General features: G+C 45.1%; 1 protein-coding gene across 2 annotated transcripts in view; it reads left to right on the plus strand.

Annotated features, from left to right (window-relative positions):
* Positions 1–2343: 2343 nt before the first annotated feature.
* LOC144493052 (cytokine receptor common subunit gamma-like) overlaps positions 2344–19403 on the plus strand; it is a 51337-nt gene continuing 34277 nt past the window's right edge. The window contains exon 1 of one of the 2 annotated variants that reach the window (XM_078211892.1): positions 2344–2585. In XM_078211892.1, the coding sequence (XP_078068018.1) occupies positions 2444–2585 (142 nt within the window). In that variant the 5' untranslated portion in view covers positions 2344–2443. The remainder of the gene's footprint in view (positions 2586–19403) is intronic. The other variant, XM_078211891.1, reaches the window with a different exon arrangement.

Below are 19403 nucleotides of genomic sequence, written 5' to 3' on the forward strand. Positions count from 1 at the left end.
CAGAAGGCAAGCATGTCGGTGCAGTAGGCAGCAAAGAAGCCAAATGTATGTTGGCCTTCATAGCGAGAGGGTTTGAGTAGAGGAGCGGGATGACTTGCTGCAATTCTATAGGGCCTTGGTAAGAATCATAGAAACCCTACAGTGCAGAAGGAGGCCATTCGGCCCATCGAGTCTGCACCGACCACAATCCCACCCAGGCCCTACCCCCACATATTTACCCACTAATCCACGCATCTCAGGACTCTAAGGGGCAATTTTTAACCTGGCCAATCAACCTAACCCGCACATCTTTGGACTGTGGGAGGAAACCGGAGCACCCGGAGGAAACCCACGCAGACACGAGGAGAATGTGCAAACTCCACACAGACAGTGACCCGAGGCGGGAATCGAACCCGGGACCCTGGAGCTGTGAAGCAGCAGTGCTAACCACTGTGCTACCGTGCCACCACACCTGGAATACTGTGTGCCGTTTTGGTCTCCTTACCTGAGGAAGAATGTTCTTGCTATAGAAGGAATGCAGTGAAGGTTTACCAGACTGAGTGCTGGAATAGCAGGGCTGATATTTGAGGAAAGATTGAGTCAGATAAGATTATATTCGCTGAATTTCAGAAGAATGCTGGAGGGATATCATAGAAAGCTATAAAATTCTAACAGGACTGGACAGGGTTGATGGAGAACAATACAGCACAGGAACAGGCCCTTCGGCCCTCCAAGCCTGCGCCGCTCATGTGCCCACTAGACCATTCTTTTGTATCCCTCTATTCCCAGTCTGTTTATGTGGCTATCTAGATAAGTCTTAAAGGATCCCAGCGTATCCGCCTCAATCACTTGCTTGGCAGTGCATTCCAGGCCTCCACCACCATCTGTGTAAAATACATCCCCCTGACATCGGTGTTGAACCTTGCCCCCCTCACCTTGAACCCATGACCCCTTGTGTTCGTCACCTCCGACCTGGGAAAAAGCTTCCCACTGTTCACCCTATCTATGCCCTTCATAATTTTATACACCTCTATTAGGTCGCCCCTCATCTTCCGTCTTTCCAGGGAGAACAACCCGAGTTTACCCAATCTCTCCTCATAGCTAAGACTCCCCATACCAGGCAACATCCTGGTAAACCTTCTCTGTACTCTCTCCAAAGCCTCCACATCCTTCTGGTAGTGCGGCGACCAGAACTGGACGCAGTATTCCAAATGTGGCCTAACCATCGTTTTATACAGCTACAACATCATATGCCAACTTTTATATTCTATGCCCCGTCCAATAAAGGCAAGCATGCCATATGCCTTCTTGACCACCCTCTCCACCTGTGCTGCCACCTTTAAGGATCTGTGGACTTGTACACCCAGGTCCCTCTGTGAGTCTATACTCCTGATGGTTCTGCCATTTGTTGTATAGCTCCCCCTTACATTAGATCTACCAAAATGCATCACTTTGCATTTATCTGGATTAAATTCCATCTGCCATTTCTCCGCCCAATGTTCCAGCCTATCTATATCCTACTGTATTCTCTGACAATGTTCATCACTATCCGCAACTCCAGCAATCTTCGTGTCGTCTGCAAACTTACTGATCACACCAGTTACATCTTCCTCCAAATCATTTATATATATCACAAACAGCAGAGGTCCCAGTACAGAGCCCTGCGGAACACCACTAGTCACAGACCTTCAACCGGAAAAAGACCCCTCCCCTGGTTGATGGAGAAAGGATGTTCCCAATAGTGGGGGAGTCCAGGACCAGGGCTCACATTATAAGGATACAAGGTAAACCTTGTAGGATTGAGAACAGGAGAAATTTCTTCACCCAGAGAGTGCCAAGCTTGCAGAATTTTACTACCACAGAAAGCCATTGAGGCCAAAATATTGTGGCTGGAATTTCATCACCCCGCCCGCCATGGGAATCAGAGCGGGTGAGGGGCGAACAATGGAAAGATCCGTTGACCTCAGGCGGGATTTTACAGTTTTGGGACGAGCGAGACCATAAAATCCCGCTCTGTATGTTTTCAAGAAGGAATTAGAGAGAGCTTTTAGGGATCAAAGAATATGTTGGGATTGTGGGAACAGGCTGTTGAGTTGGATGATCAGCCAAGATCATAATGAATAGCGAAGCAGGCTCGAAGAGCCAAATGGCCTCCACCTGCTCCTATTTTGTACCATGGGGAAGAAGAATGGAGAAGGAAGTAATGACTGTGGCTTCGTGTCACATTCATGTTCATCTGTGCAGCATGTGGAAACACCAAATCTCAATGCTACCTGGAAAATATTTGAAAATGGAACAGGCTGCACTCTCATTGCTTACGACAAGACACAGGAAATAGTACATCTAAAGAGAGAAAAAGAGCGAGGGTGGAGGAAATTGATCAACTGCAGAGACGCCTATTATCAGACCACAGCGGGGAACGGTTGCAAACAGGTCTGCTGTGGAATGGAATTGAAAATGCCTCATGTTTAAGAATCATCCAAACTTTCACAGCAATCATAAGATGGCTAGTCAATACTTGTTGAAGAGACAAGTACTGCCAGAATCGATTCACTGGATTTGGCTGATAGGTTTATGCAATGTGGCACTCAGCGCGCAGTCAGATGGTAAGTGTTTTGCTACTTTTCTATTTCTTATTTTAAAAGCTAGCAGGAAGGAAGCATTTCGAAGCACGTACTTACCACTACCCGACTTAAACTTAGCTTTTCTCTTTTTGTTACCTGAAACATGCAGCTGAAAAATATTTCTGGCTTTTTCACAAATGTCTTTAATTCTATTTCTAATTAATTGTGCTAGAAATGAGGTATCTTCATCAACAATATGTTCTGTGTGTGGCAATAATTTAAATTGTTTTTAAATGAATCAGAACTATAGGAAATATATAACTATTCTCTCTCCCTTCTATTTATCATATCGTATCATAGAATCCAACAGTGCAGTAGGAAGCCATTCGGCCCATCAAGTTTGCACCGACCACAATTCCATCCAGGCCCTATCATTATAACCCCATACATTTACCCTAGCTAGTCTCCCTGACATTAAGGGGCAAGTTAGCATGGCTAATCCATCTAACCTGCACATCTTTGCACTGTTGTGTAATATAAAAATGTAACATTTCATAAACTGCAAATGGATAATCTGGGGAAGAAAAGCACATTTTAAAATCCAAATGACGCTCAGCTTCATGTAGTTACAGTTTTATTACAAACACCAAGCAAGGACAAATGATCTTATGCATGGAAACAACAAAATAGCCTGATTTAGCCCCTTATAAGAATACTTGATATGTCTAACGGAACGGGAAAGTCGAACTATGTACTATCGAGTGAATCGTTTGAGCTGGGTATTACTACATTTTATATTGTTTATACTGTTTACTTCATTTACCGCCCAAATTACAGCCTCGTACATGAATCGGCCTTTTTCTTTTATTTGTGCTTAGGTAGCGGACAACACAGGCATGGCAGGGTTTACTGCCCATCTCTCGTTAGCCTGTAAAGTCAACCACTTCAAAGTCACATGTGGGTCAAACTGAGTAGCGGTGGCAGCTTCCCTTCCCATTCGAGAACTAATTGAGCTTTCATGCTTTTAGTTTCTGGCTCGCCCGCAATGTGGAAATCACCAGAAACTTTAATAAGTTCGCTTTCACAATTTGCTATGGTAACAGTTGGATTAATTGGATTACCAGCCCAGTGCCGTTAACACTGGACTGCTGACTTCTACTGCATGAGTTGATCAGAGTTTACACCATGTGTGTGAAGATTTGAAATAGCATTGGGGAAAATGAGAAACTAAGAATCCTATCCATTTCAAAAGAGTAAATCCTGGTTACTGAGTAACGTGCTGAGTGAATTACACAATTGAAAATCGGAGCTGATATTTGATTGTCACCATGTAGTAGCTTTTTGATTTGATTTGATTTATTATTGTCACATGTATTGGTATACAGCGACAAGTCTTGTATCTTGCGCGCTATACAGACAAAACATTCCATTGATAGAGTACATGGGGAGAAGGAAAGGAAATGGTGCAGAATATAGTGTTACAGTCATAGCTAGGGTGTAGAGAAAGATCAGCATAATGCGAGGTAGGTCCATTCAAAAGTCTAATGGCAGCAGGGAAGAAGCTGTTCTTGAGTCAGTTGGCACCTGATCTCAGACTTTTGTATCTTTTTCCGAGGGAAGAAGGTGGAATAGAGAATGTCCAGGGTGCCTGGGGTCCTTAATTATGCTGGCTGCTTTTCTGAGGCAGCGGGAAGTATAGATGGAGTCAGTGGATGGGAGGCTTGTGTGTAATCCGTTAAATAAGAATGCAATAAAGTGTAAATTGTATTAAACTATATGTTACGCACAAAGCTATATTCAGATTAAAGATGCCCAGTGAGAACCACACAAACCTAAAGATTTCTTGTGCTGAGTTTGCTCCCCTTAACTGTGGAGTGAATAGAATGCTACAACTGGCCTAAGCATCCCCCAGGTAAGAAAAATGGTGGGGTAAAACAGCCAGGGAATTCCAGTTCCTGATCACTAACTAGTGACTCCTGCTCTGCTGTGCATTTGGGTTAAAGGCAAAGATTAATTGGAAATGATGTTTGAATCATCTATCAAGAATGATGAGATACTGATTAATTGTAGATGCTTGTGGAGCCATATACTAACTAGAAAAGAGAGGGGAATAAATATTTGAAGAAGGTTTTTTATTTCCAAATGCAAGAACTGGAAAACTTATAAGACAGAAAAGCGAGTTATTGCTGAGGCTGTAACTGTCCCTGATGACACGATCTTGCGGGATTAGATCTATATTCTTAGAATTAATACGTACAAAAGAATTGCACATCTGTAAATTAAAATTGTTTTGATATGTTGTGAAAGTACATTGTACAGAAATGTAACACAGAGCCAATCATGGTGGGACTTAGGAGCCGGTGATAACACACAAAGGAAACATGCTTCAGCTCAAGTGAACTAAGCGAAGACATTCTTTATCCATACAACTGAAAAAGTGGCATCTGACGGGAATATAAAAGTGTTACGGGTAAAAGGTCAGGAGCCAAGAAGTATGTTTCACCTTCTCAATCTGCGGCCAATCTTTCCAAAGATCAGTGATAATATAAAATGGTGACCAAGTCAGAATTTAAAAATAGCAAAATTAAAAATACTACAGCAGAATAGGGCACAGCTTGTTTATCTTCAATGGATCACTGGTGCATGTCTTAAGGGCAGATCAACTGAGTGTACCATTTGACCCAGACAATTTACAAACTGATTTAAAATGAACTGGAAGCACCAGCGGTATTTTAACATGAGTAATGTTCCTTGTGCACCAAATACTCTGGATGCAGTATAATGAGCACATTGAATGCGTGCAATCGCAGAAACTCACGGTGCCACGTGGGAACTACTTGTGATGAGGGGATCTTTGCAAAAGTGTGGAAGATCACAGAAACAGGACTCGACAGTGTTTATGGGCACAACTCACTCATGTTTAAACTTCTGCTACCTTTTTGGCTGTTTCATTTCATTCAATCAGTTTCTGGTATTGAACGTTCAAAGACTATTTCCTCGGGTGGATGGAGCTATTACGAGGGGGCATAACTATAGGGCTCGTGGTGGGAGATACAGGAAGGGTAGCAGAGGTAGGTTCTTTACGCAGAGAGTGGTTGGGGTGTGGAATGGACTGCCTGCAGTGATAGTGGAGTCAGACACTTTAGGAACATTTAAGCGGTTATTGGATAGGCACATGGAGCACACCAGGATGATAGGGAGTGGGATGGCTTGATCTTGGTTTCAGATAAAGCTCGGCACAACATCGTGGGCCGAAGGGCCTGTTCTGTGCTGTACTGTTCTATGTTCTATGGTATTAATTTTATGAATTTCAATAATTTCAATAAAAATTACAAGTACACTTTGCTGTAATTTGAAACTGGGATATGTGGTACTGTCTTGTTATACTAGGCAGTAGAATTTGTAAATGCTAGTACACCAAATACTTAAAAATGTGAGTTCCGGAGGGAGAGAGATCAGCATTGTGCACGTATGCATTTTTCACTCATATCTTTGATGATGAGTGCTGGGAACACACAATAGATCCATCAGAATCAGGGAAGAGAAAAGGACAATTTAACATTTCAGTCAGACCAGAAACTGGAAGATAAGCAAGCTTTTGATAGGATGGGAGAAAAGGAGGGAGAAAGCATAAGGAGGGACTGATACTAATCATGGCTGATGGGTTGAACAGTTTGGGTGACACAGTGGCTTGCAGCAACAGGGACCTAGGTTCAATTCCAGCCTTGGGTGACTGTCTGTGTGGAGTTTGCATGTTTGCCCTGTTTCTGCGTGGGTTTCATCTGAATGCTCTGGTTTCCTCCCACAGCCCAAAGATGTGCAGGTTAGGTGGCTTGGCCATGCTAAATTGCCCCTAGTTGTTCAAAGATGTGCAGGTTAGGTCGATTGGTCATGCTAAATTGCCCCTTAGTGTCCAAATTTGTGTGGGTTAGGTGGATTGACCATGGTAAATGCGCAAGGTTACGGGGATGGGTTGGGAAGGTGGTCCTGGATAAGCTGCTCTTTCTGTCCCGGAGAATTGGGACAGACTTGATGGCCAGATGGCCTCCTTCTACAATGTGAGGATTCTATGGTGCTGTGGAAAATGACTTGATAGAAAAGCTGGAATCTGCTGGTGATATAAAAGATCAACTCAGTGAGACAGTGCAAAGACATTAGAAACACCAGTGTGTTAAATGCTAAATTGGAAAAAGGCATGGGAAAGTCACGAGGTTTGAAATGAAAGCAGGAAATGTTAGAAACATTTAATGGGTCTCCCATTCCTGAAGGAAACACAGGGAAACACCCAGAAAACAGCAGCCCTGGCTGGAGCTGTTCCAGGATAAAAGATATGTATCCAGATTGTCAACTCACCCTGCCTCTTCTTGGGTGCATCACCAACACTACCCGAGGGAGAGAAATGCTTGAATCAATGTACACGAGATAAATGAGCAGCCAAGCAAAATATTGTTCAGAACAAATGTCCTCTTGTTTTCATTTACAACTTCATGCCTGGCCCCAAACTTTTCACCATGTTGGTTACTTAATTATTTTTTTGTAATTCTAATGCCTTTTCATTGCCCCATTGAAATTAACTCTTATATCATGAGGCAGATTCTTGCCTAGCTATCAAGCTGTCTTCAGGTCACTCAGACCAACTGTTTCATAGAATCATAGAATCCTGACTGTGCTGAAGGAGGCCATTCGGCCCATCAAGTCTGCACCGACCACAATCCCACCCAGGCCCTATTCCTGTAATCCCACATATTTACCCTGCTAGACCCCCTGACATTAGGGTCAATTTACCATGGCCAATCAACCTAATCCGCACATCTCTGGACTGTGGGAGGAAAGCGGAGCACCAGAGGGCAACCCACGCAGACACGGGGAGAACGTGCAAACTCCACACAGACAATGATCCAAGGCCGGAATTGGACCAGGGTCCCTGGTGCTGTGAGGAAGCAGTGCTAACCACTGCGCCACCGTGCCACTCCCTGTGATCTAAGTGACCTGTCTTCAGATCACTTAGACCATCTGTTTCTTCCTAGTGATTGGGATACATCTATGGTCTCTTTTCCTCCTTTGTTTTTCTCATCCATCTTTGAAAAGGAATTGTTTATCTTTCAGTTCTCAATTCTCAAGAAGGAGCAAGAGCTTGAATTATTAACCTGTCTTTTCCCTTCATGGGAGCTGTTGGACTTGCTGCATATTTCCATCATTTTGTGAATTTATTTTCAATTCCAATCAGTTGCAGTTTTAAAAAAATCTTTGACCGGATCTAGATTTTATTGCAGTGGGACTGTGTTACCTTCTTAACTGGGGGCCAATTACCCTTTTCTCTGTAATGTAATGATGTTGTTCCCAGCCTGAAAATATCACAAATACCCAAAGATTCATAATAGTCTAGGTTTATTATAAGAAATACTCTGGAATTATAGAGCTGTGTGCTAAAGTTTCAATGTTCTGTATGAAGTGTTGGTTGTGCATTGTATGGTGAGTTTCCTATCTCGGCTGTGATAGGGTTATAGACACGTGGTTGAATGCTGGATAGTTTATGCTCCATCAAATATGAAACTACTTGTTTTAGCTGGGGTATTTAGTTTGCTGTGTTCAGTCCAGATGTGAGACAGAAAAGCAAGGGAAATAAATATTTGAAGAAGGTTTTTTTTAAATTTCCAAATGCAAGAAGTGGAAAACTTGTAAGACTGAAAAGTTAGTTCTCGTTGAGGCTGTAATTTTGTCTCTGATGGAATGGTCTTGCGGGATTGGAGGGTTTTTGTGGAACAACTACTCCCTTACTCTGGATTAATAGTTTCTGAATTTAAAGTAACTGCTCTTTAAAGTGGCCTGATTTCTCTTACAGCAAATAACAGCAAGATAAGGGGGAAAACCCACATTGCTTTTGCCACGTAAACTAAACGATGAGAAGACAAAATTACTCTTAAAGGTCAATTGAAATAACAAGCTCATTTATGACACAGCTCTGGCAAACTCAGATCCGTTAGTTTTCAGTTGATGTTATTGAACAAAGAACAAAGAAAATTACAGCACAGGAACAGGCCCTTCGGCCCTCCAAGCCTGCACCGACCATGCCGCCCCGACTTAACTAAAATCCCCTACCCTTCCGGGGACCATATCCCTTTATTCCCATCTCATTCATGTACTTGTCAAGATGCCCCATAAAAGTCACTACCGTATCCGCTTCCACTGCCTCCCCCGGCAACGAGTTCCAGGCACCCACCACGCTCTGTGTAAAAAATCTGCCTTGTACATCTCTTTTAAAACTTGTCCCTCGCACCTTAAACCTATGCCCCCTAGTAATTGATGCTTCCACCCTGGGAAAAAGCTTCTGACTGTCCACTCTGTCCATGCCTCTCATAATCTTGTAGACTTCTATCAGGTCTCCCCTCAACCTCCGTCGCTCCAGTGAGAACAAGCCAAGTTTCTCCAATTTCTCCTCATAGCTAATGCCCTCCATACCAGGCAACATCCTGGTAAATCTTTTCTGTACCCTCTCCAAAGCCTCCACATCCTTCTGGTAGTGTGGCGACCAGAATTGAACACTATATTCCAAGAGCGGCCTAACTAAGGTTCTATAAAGCTGCAACATGACTTGCCAATTTTTAAACTCAATACCCCGACCAATGAAGGCAAGCATGCCGTATGCCTTCTTGGCTACCTTCTTCACCTGCATTGCCACTTTCAATGACCTGTGTACCTGTACACCCAGATCCCTTTGCCTATCAATACACCTAAGGGTTCTGCCATTTACTGTGTATTTCCTATCTGTATTAGACCTTCCAAAATGCATTACCTCACATTTGTCCGGATTAAACTCCATCTGCCATCTCTCCGCCCAAGTCTCCAACTGATCTATATCCTGCTGTATCCTCTGATGATCCTCATCGCTGTTCACAACCTTTTGATGAACAATTGACATGACACTTTGGTTTTAAAAAGTGTTATCTTCCTGCTTTCATTTATCTATCCATTTATTTATCTACTTGTTTATCCTTCCACCTATCAAGTTTGAAAATTTGTTCCTTTATAAAATATAATGGGCACACTCGCCCCAAAACTGGAAAATTCCACCCGAGGTCAATAGACCTTTGAATGCTCCGTTCCACAACTCCATCACCCTCCCCCCTCCCCCCACCCCCTGCCCACTACGATTCTCATGGTGAGTGGGATGGGAAAATTCCCCCCAGTATTACACAAAAAGAGACTGTTCAGCTCCTATGCTTTATATCTTCCTACTTCACACGAGCCTCCTCCTCCTATCTCATTTCATCACAGAATCTCTACAGTGCACAAGGAGGCCATTGAACCTGCACCAACAACAATCTCACCCAGGCCCCATCCCCATAACCCCAAGTATTTGCCCTGCTAATCCCCCGGACACTAAGGGGCAATTTATCATGGACCTAACCCGCACATCTTTGGAGTGTGGGAGGAATACCGGAGCACTGGGAGGAAACCCACGCAGACACGGGGAGAACGTGCAAACTCCATGCAGACAGTCAGGGGAGGCTGGAATTGAACAGGGTCCCTGCCGCTGTGAGGCAGCAGTGCTAACCACTGTGCCACCGTGCCGCCCAAATGATGGTAGATGGACTAGGAGACTTTGGGTAAGAGATGCAAGGGGAATGCAGGGAAGAATATTTTTTAAGCAGTGAGTGGTCTAACCCTAAATGCAAATTCCTTTGTCCGATTCACCTTGATGTACCTCTCTAACTTGTCCTTAAATGTATCTATGCTATCTGTCTCAGCTACCCCATAAGCAGCAAGTTCCACTCTCTAAGACAGGAGGCTTCTCCTGAATTCTTTGCTGGATTTGTTATGTTCTTTATATTTATATTTCTCTTCCCTCACATCAAATATATTCACCTGCAAAGGAGGCAGACAATCAACCTACTCTCAGGCCTGTCTCCATGGACACTAACCATAAACTTGGTTACTGTGTGATGCAGGAGGTTACACGGTGTCTTTTTCCAATGGAACCATAGTCCAGATCCAGCTCAGATCAAAGAGATCAAAATTTCCACTGTGCGTGAAGAATCTTCTGTGAAACTGCTTTGGGGAAGATACCTACCAGAGGCAGCTGGAGCCCTCATTAATATTTAAAAGCCGGGATCTAATGTCAAATCCAGTCCTTGGGTTACGATTCAGCTCATAGAATCATAGTATTGTTACAGTACAGAAGGAGGCCATTCAGCCCATCATGTCTGCACCAGCCTTCCAAACGAGCATTATGACTTAGTATCATGCCCCTGCCTTTTCTCCATACCCATTGGGGAGGATTTTCTGGCCATGTTCGCCCAAGGCCAGAAATTTCCGTCCAAGGTCAACGGACCATCGCATGGTCCGCCATATTTTCTGTCCCACCCGCTATGATTCCCATGATGGGTGGGACGGGAAAATTCCGCCCATTGTTTCTATTCAAGTAACCATCTAATGTTCTCTTCAATGCCTTGATTGAACCTGTCTCCACCACACTTCCAGACAGTACATTCCAGACTTGAACCACTCATTGTGTGAGAAAGATTTTCTCATACCACATTTGCTTTTTTTGCAAATCATCTTAAACCTATGCCCTCTCGTTCTTGATCCTTTTACAAGGGGGAACAGTTTCTCCCCATCTACTCTGTCCAACATTTCTATCAAATCTCCTCTTAGCCCTCTTCGCTCCAAGGAGAAAATACAAATTTTTGAAGTAGAAAGGGTCGAGAGTTTTTAGGTGTCCAGATCACCAACAACCTGTCCTGGTCCCCCCCATGCCGACACTATAGTTAAGAAAGCCCACTAACGCCTCTACTTTCTCAGAAGACTAAGGAAATTTGGCATGTCAGCTACGACTCTCACCAACTTTTACAGATGCACCATAGAAAGCATTCTTTCTTGTTGTATCACAGCTTGATATGGCTCCTGCTCTGCCCAAGACCGCAAGAAACTACAAAAGGTCGTGAATGTAGCCCAATCCATCACGCAAACCAGCCTCCCATCCATTGACTCTGTCTACACTTCCCGCTGCCTTGGCAAAGCAGCCAACATAATTAAGGATCCCACGCACCCCGGACATTCTCTCTTCCACCATCTTCCTTCGGGAAAAAGGTACAAAAGTCTGAGGTCACGTATCAACCAACTCAAGAACAGTTTCTTCCCTGCTGCTGTCAGACTTTTGAATGGACTTACCTTGCATTAAGTTGATCTTTCTGTACACTCTAGCTATGACTGTAACACTACATTCTGCACTCTCTCGTTTCCTTCTCTATGAACGGTATGTTTTGTCTGTATTGCGAGCAAGAAACAATACTTTACACTGTATGTTAATACATGCGACAATAATAAATCAAATCAAATCAAATCAAATCAAAAGTCCCAACTTCTCTGATCTATCTTCATAACCGAAGTTTCGCATCTCTGAAATGATTCTTGTAAATCTTTTCTGCACTCTCTCCAGTGCGTTCACATCATATATTGTGAAACTCAGAACTGTACAAAATATTCCAGCTGAGGTCTGACTAGTGTATTGAATATGTTCTGCATAACCTCCTTGCTTTTACATAGAAATATACATAGAAAATAGGAATAGGAGTAGGCCATTTGGCCCTTTGAACCAGCTCTGCCATTCATTATGATCATCGCTGATCATCCAACTCAACAGCCTGCTCCTGCCTTCCCTCATATTCTTTGATTCCCCTTCTCTCCAAGTGCTATATGTAACTCCTTATCAAAAACATACAATGTTTTGGCCTCAACTGCTTTCTTTGGTTGTGAATTCCACAGGCTCACCACTCTCTGGGAGAAGAAATTTCTCTTCATCTCAGTCCTAAAATGTTTTTCTCCCGTATCCTGAGACTCTGACCGCTGCTTCTATACACCTCCACCATCAGGAACATCCTTCCTGCATCTACCTTGTCTAGTCTTGTTAGAATTTTATAGGTTTCTATGAGACCCCCTCATTCTTTTGAACTCCAGTGTATATAATCCTAACTGACTCAATCTCGCTTCATATGTCAGCCCTGCCATCCCAGGAACCAGTCTGGTAAACCTTCTCTGCACTCCCTCCATAGCAAGAACGTCCTTCCGCAGATAAGGGGACCCAAAGCTGCACAGAATCATCCAGGTGTGGCCTCACCAAGGCCCTGAATAATTGCGACAACACATCCCTGCTCCTGTGCTTGAAACCTCTCATTATGAAGGCCAACATACCATTTGCCTTCTCCACTGCCTGCTGCACCTGCATGCTTACCTTCAGTGACTGGTGTATGAGGACATTAATATTTTGTTGCACATTCCCTTCTCCTAATTTATAGCCATTCAGATAATAACCTGTCTTCCTGTTTTTGTTGCCTAAGTGGATAACTTCACATTTATCCACATTGTACTGCATCTGCCATGCATCTGTCCACCTAGTCAGCTTGTCCAAATCACAATGAGGCATCTCCACATCCTCCTCACAGCCCACCTCCCACCCTGCTTTGTGTCATCTGCAAACTTGGAGATATTGGGGGTGATTCTCCCAGCCTGCTGTGCTGCTCTAGTAGCGCAACAGGCCGTGAGACATCCGTTGAGGCCGTTTCGTGCCCTCCCCGCTGGGCACCACAGTCTCCGTCCGTCTCCGGGGCCAAGATTCGTAGTGTCATTGGCTCCACACCAGAAAACAGCACGGAGCTGATTTAAATTTTTAAATCGCGATTTGAATGTCATTAGGGGGACTGGGACTGAAATCTCCCGACCCGCTAGCGTCTGCCCCCCTCACCAGGAGTGGTTCACACCAGTAGGGTTCACTACTGCTCCCCACCAATGGGGAAGAGGCGGCCCGATCCCGTTGGAGGGAACAAAGGCCATTGAGGCCCCCCCAGGAGGTTGGGGGTAAGGGGGGTGCACCCTGGCCAGTGCCAAGGGGATTGGGCCTATTGGGGTGGGGCCTATTGGGACGATTGGTGGGGGTGGGGTGTTCCCACTGCCCACTCTGCACAGGGATCATGGGCAGAGTGAGGGAGGTCGGCATTCAGGGCTTGCCATCGGGATGGGGGGGGGGGGGATTAGAGCTGCCGGAGGGGGGGTCGGGACTGCTGGGGGGACGGTGGGGTTTGGGACTGCTAGTGGAGAATCGGGAGATCGGAGCTGGCCAGGAAGGGGGGGTGGGAGGGCGACATCGGGGCTGGCCCGGAGAGGCCCGGAAGGCCAGCGATTGGGGGTTGCAGGGCTGGCCAGCTATCAGGAGGCCAGCAGAGGCGTTGACAGATCGGCATATATGCAGTGGCCTGCTCAGTGCTGTGCTGCCGGCCTCGGGCGGGAATCAGGGGCCTCTCGGTCGGGAATCAGGGGCCTCTCGGGCGGGAATCAGGGGCCTCTCGGGCGGGAATCAGGGGCCTCTCGGGCGGAAATCAGGGGCCTCTCGGGTGGGAATCAGGGGCCTCTCGGGCGGGAATCAGGGGCCTCTCGGGCGGGAATCAGGGGCCTCTCGGGCAGGAATCAGGGGCCTCTCGGGCGGGAATCAGGGGCCTCTCGGGCGGGAATCAGGGGCCTCTCGGGCGGGAATCAGGGGCCTCTCGGGCGGAAATCAGGGGCCTCTCGGGCGGGAATCAGGGGCCTCTCGGGCCCCTGATTTTTGGAGAGAATCCCACTAGGGCACTCAGAGTGTCCAAGATTCATTCTGAAAATCCTGCTAAAAAAATCAGTAGGAATTACTCCAGTTTTCACACAAATTGGGGACTCAGGATATTTTTGGGAGAATCCTGGCCATTACATTTAGCTCTATCATCTAAATCATTCATGTAAACTGTGAACTGCTGTGGTCCTGGCACCGATCCTTGCAGCACCCCACTACTTACTGTCTGCCTTCGGAAAATTACCCCTTTATTCCTACTCTGTTTCCTGTCCACCAATACGTTTATTATCATTTCAATACACCATTCCTTGTACTTTAAATTTACGCTCTAACTTCTTACGTGGGAATTTGTTGAAAACCCACTGAAAGTCCAAGGCCATGATTCTCCCATCCCACTGCGATAATTTTTTAGCTCAACAGGTCAGGAGGTGCCAGCCTGTGCCCCTGGCACTGCCCAAGGGGCAAAGTGTAATGCCCAAGGGGCACTTTAGGCACTGCCTATTGGGCATGGGGCAGTGCCAAGGGGGTGGGGGCTATTGAGGGGGCTAGGGGGCATGGCCTGATGGGGGCAGGGCCTCGGGGGTGATCGGTGCGGGTGGGGGTGTCCCGCTGCCATTCTGCTTAGGGATCGGTCAGGCAAGGAGGGAGGCCAGCGATCAGGGCATACTGGGGAGGGGGGTTCAGCTGGGATGAGGGGGGGGGTCAATCTGCTGGGGAGGGTCGGCACTGCGGAGAGTGGGTTAGGACTGCGGGGGGCATTAACTGTCAGGGAGGGAATCGGGCAGGTGGGCTGGAGAGATCAGGGTGGGCCGGAGGTGGGGGCAGTCAGGGTTGGGTCTGAGAATGGCCGGGGGCGGGGGGGCACCAATCAGGTCGTGGGGGGGGGGGGAAGAGTCAGCATTGCGGGATTGCGGGGCTGGCCAGAGATCGAGCTAGTCAGCAAAGGGAGTATGGGGCCACAGACCATGCACCGATCTCGGCAATCACAGATCAACACATGCGCAGTGGCCCACTCAGCGCACTGATTTCAGTCTCTCCAGCGGGGATAGGCCACACCCCTTGACATTTAATGATATCCACACTGGCAGCCTCTGTAGTGCACAGAGTGGGGGAGATTCTAGTCTGAGCTTCCACTGAAAAAACCAACATGAATTACTCCAGTTTTCACATGAATTTGGGGAGAATTCTGCTCCAAATAAATCACATCCACTGGCTCCTCTAGCCCCTTTAGAATTTTACCCTTATTTTATACTGCCTCTGTTAAAATGGCCAATCACCATTTTATTCATTCATGGCACCCTGCACTGGTGGGCAGGATTAGAAAAGAGCCTTTGATCCCTGAATTGAAAGTGTTCTTCTTCTCAATACTCTGATCCCCTCACACCTCACGGGGAAGAGACTGGATTCCAATTAATGTATCCTCGTCATAGTTCGAGTAATTCCTGTTTTCCTTCAGTGCTGGGAAATATCTGAACAACTTCCTATTGCAGGGTAGAACGTTCAAGAATCACGCTTTCTGTTATCAATAAAGTAAAAGAAATATCATCTTAATAAAGAAAATCCCTATGTTTTATGAAACATTAGAATAAGCAGAAATTAATGGAGTTAAAATAAATAAATGAGCTCCTGCCTTAAAATGGTGAAGAATGACAGACAAACTTGGAACATTTTTCACCATCATTGCAAACACTAATTTACAGGCTATTGTCACAAAAAATGATTTTATTGATTTTATACAATTCCCAATGTTTCATGTGTCTGGTACATTTAATTTTTGTTTGTAACCCATTCCCTTATTTTCATAGAATCATAGAATCCCTACAGTGCAGAAGGAGGCCATTCAGCCCATTGAGTCTGCACTGACTCTCCAACAGAGTATCCTACCCAGGCCCCCTCCCCTGCCCTATCCCCATAACCCCAAGTAATTTACCAATTATTCCAACCTATACATCTCGGGTCCATTTAGCGCGGCCAATCGACCTAACTTGCACACCTCAGCACACTAAGGGGCAATTTAGCATGGCCAATCCACCTAACCTGCGCATCTTTGGATTGTGGGAGCAAACTGGAGCACCTGGAGGAAACCCACGCAGACATGGGGGGAACGTGCAAACTCCACACAGACAGTGACCCAAGGCCAGAATTGAAGCTGGGTCCCTGGCGCTGTGCAAACCAATGTGCCATTGTGCCACCCTCCTCAGTGAGGACTCTCATAGTGTGTTCAATAGTCTCTTTTTGCACCTATTTCAGACATCTATTAATTCCGCTCGTGAGATGTGTAAGAGTGTTTCTCGGATAATTGGTCCTTTTCAGTTTTAATGCCTCTTCCCATCTGTCTGTGAATCGAAAAGGCACGGCTGGCTAATGACAGACATTTATATATTTTCTCTAATGTAGTATAACATTAGATTAAAACATTAGTCCAAAGATATTCAGGTTAGGTGGCTTGGCCATGGTGAAAATAAAATTCCCTTTAATATCCAAAGATGTGTAGGGTTAGATGGGTTAGCCATGATAAATGTGTGGAGTTAGAGGGATAGGGTGGTTGAGTAGGCCTGGGTAAGACATTCTGTAAGAGAGTTGGTGCAGACTCGATGGGCCGAATGGCTTCTTCTGCACTATAGGGATTCTATGTTTCCCTATTAATTCACAGGAGTGTTATCAGACTAAATTTTACATCAAGTCAGATACAAAGATATTATGACAGGTGACCAAAAATCTTGGTTAAAGAGGTAGGTTTTAAGCAGAAGGAGGCAAGACAGGAAGAGCGGTGTGAGAGGCTCAGGGAAGGTTTGCCCAGAGCTTAGAACCTACACAGCTGACGGTGTGCCACCAGCAAATGTTTAGGGGAGGCGATGGCCTAGTGGTATTATCGCTGGACTATTAATCAGAAACTCAGCTCTTGTTCTGAGGACCCAGGTTCAAATCCTGCCACAGCAGATGGTGGAATTTGAATTTGATTTTAAAAATTCTGGAATTAAGAAACTACGGATGACCATGAAACCATTGCCAATCGTCGGAAAAACCCATCTGGTTCACTAATGTCCTTTAATGTCCTGGATGAGTACATGGGACTTAATAGGATGGAGGGTTTATAGGTAGGCCTAGAAGGTAGGGATATGTTCGGCACAACTTGTGGGGCCGAAGGGCCTGTTTTGTGCTGTAGTTTTTCTATGTTTCTATGAAATCTGCTGCCCTTACCCGGTCTGGCCTACATGTGATTCCAGAGCCACAGCAATGTGGTTGACTCTCAGCTGCCCTCCAAGGGCAACTAGGGATGGGCAATAAATGCTGGCCAGCCAGCAATGCCCATGTCCCACAAATGAATAATAAAGGAAATCAGGTATTCACCAGAAATTAGAATTGGGAGAATGTGGAGTTCTCAGACGAGTTTACAAGGCTATCAAAGGGAATCCAATCAATCCACAGTACAGTGTACTTTGGGTCCCTTGTGAAGCATCTTTACATAAACTAATTTCTCATCCATCATTTCATTTGAAATTATCATGAATGACTTGAGCAAACAGATTAACGAAACGATCATCGTTTACGATCCAAGCATGAACTTATATATTTTCCCTTGGCATTATTCATCGGCCCTTTATTCAGCAGAAGATCTGATGTAAGATTGTAATCTTTCAGTAGAACATTGAACGGAAATTTTCATGACACATTTGGTCACAGTTAGGGGGTATTTTTGTTCACCCATCTGCATGAGAGGTTTTTCTAAGCATTTCCCAGTGTGTAGGCTTCAATTTTTATGTGGTTTCATAAACATACGTTTAAAAGAAAATTATCTTTAGAAACATTACCACAAGAAGTCGACACTAAAAAAAATTTCTAAACCTTCACAATAGCACAGAGAAAACCATTTTTGTGTTCACTACAACAACTTTGGGGCGGCACGGTGGAACAGTGGTTAGCGCTGCTGCCTCACAGCGCTCACAGGTTGATTGGCCGTGCCAAATTGACCCTAGTGTCAGGGGGACTAGCAGGGTAAATACGTGGAGTTACCGGACTAGGGTTTGGGTGGGATTGTGGTCAGTGCAGACTCGATGACCGAATGGCCTCCTTCTGCACTGTAGAGATTCTATGATTCTATGAACTTTGTTTAAGTTCAGATTTTGTTCTTTTTTGAAAATGTACAGTTTGAAATTACTATAAAGCAAAATGACCACACATGGGGATAGCGGAGGTTCTGTAGGATCAACACAGATGATGCCTGACTTGTTCCTCCTTAACCCAGGATGAACATAGTAACACTGCAGCAGCAATCTACAGCCAGCTGCTAACTCACAAACTGGGGATCAAAACTGAGGTCCTCATGATTCCAACAAAGGGTGTGCTTTCATGCATTAAAGTAGGAACATTGGAATTAGGAGCGAGAGTAGACAATTCAGCCCTTCGAGCCCACTCCGCTATTCTATATGATCATGGCTGATCTTCATCTCATCCTAACTCCACTTCCCTGCCTTTTGCCCATGCTCTTTTATCCCACTTTTGAACAAATATTTATCTATCTCTTTCTTGAATCCAGTGATAGATTCTGCATCTACTACACTCTGGGACAGTGAGTTCCATAGACTCACAACCCTCTGAAAAGTAGCTTCTCCTTATCTCTGTCTTGAACCTTCCCCCTCTTACTCTACAACTATGACCTCTTGTCCTTGACTGTTCTAGAAGGGGGAACATTTGGTTAACATTTACTTTATCAATCCTGTTGAGTATTTTATATACCTCAGTCAAATCCCCCCTCATTCTTCTGTACTCCAGTGAGTACAAGCCCAAGTTACTCAATTGATCAGCATACGACAGCCCCTTCAAACCTGGAATCAATCCAGTGAACTCTTCTGAACCGCCTCCAGTGACACCACATCCTTCCTCAAAGAAGGTGACCAGAACTGAACACAATACTCCAAGTGTGGAGTAAACCAACCAGGTAGCTCAGACAAAGTATTCTTAAAGGCCACATATAGCATAAATTGCTAACTTTTATTTGTTGAAAAATGCAGAAGAACGATCACCTCCAATGGTTCAAGACTCTACCAAAGTTGAAAAGAGCAGAATGGAAGAGAAATTAAGTTCGGAAATAGTTATAGAAAATGGTAAACTAGGACTTTCAGGAAAGTGGTTGCAAATATTAGAAAGGGAAAGTACATAATGGGAAAAGAGGACCTGGCAAATAGCTCAAGACATTAGAAAGCTTGTTCTGAGACTGGCAACGTCTATTCAAGATGACCATTTTAGGAGATCCGATAAGAGAT

The sequence above is a fragment of the Mustelus asterias genome, chromosome 4 (genome assembly GCF_964213995.1).
Source record: "Mustelus asterias chromosome 4, sMusAst1.hap1.1, whole genome shotgun sequence".
Lineage (NCBI taxonomy): Eukaryota > Metazoa > Chordata > Chondrichthyes > Carcharhiniformes > Triakidae > Mustelus > Mustelus asterias.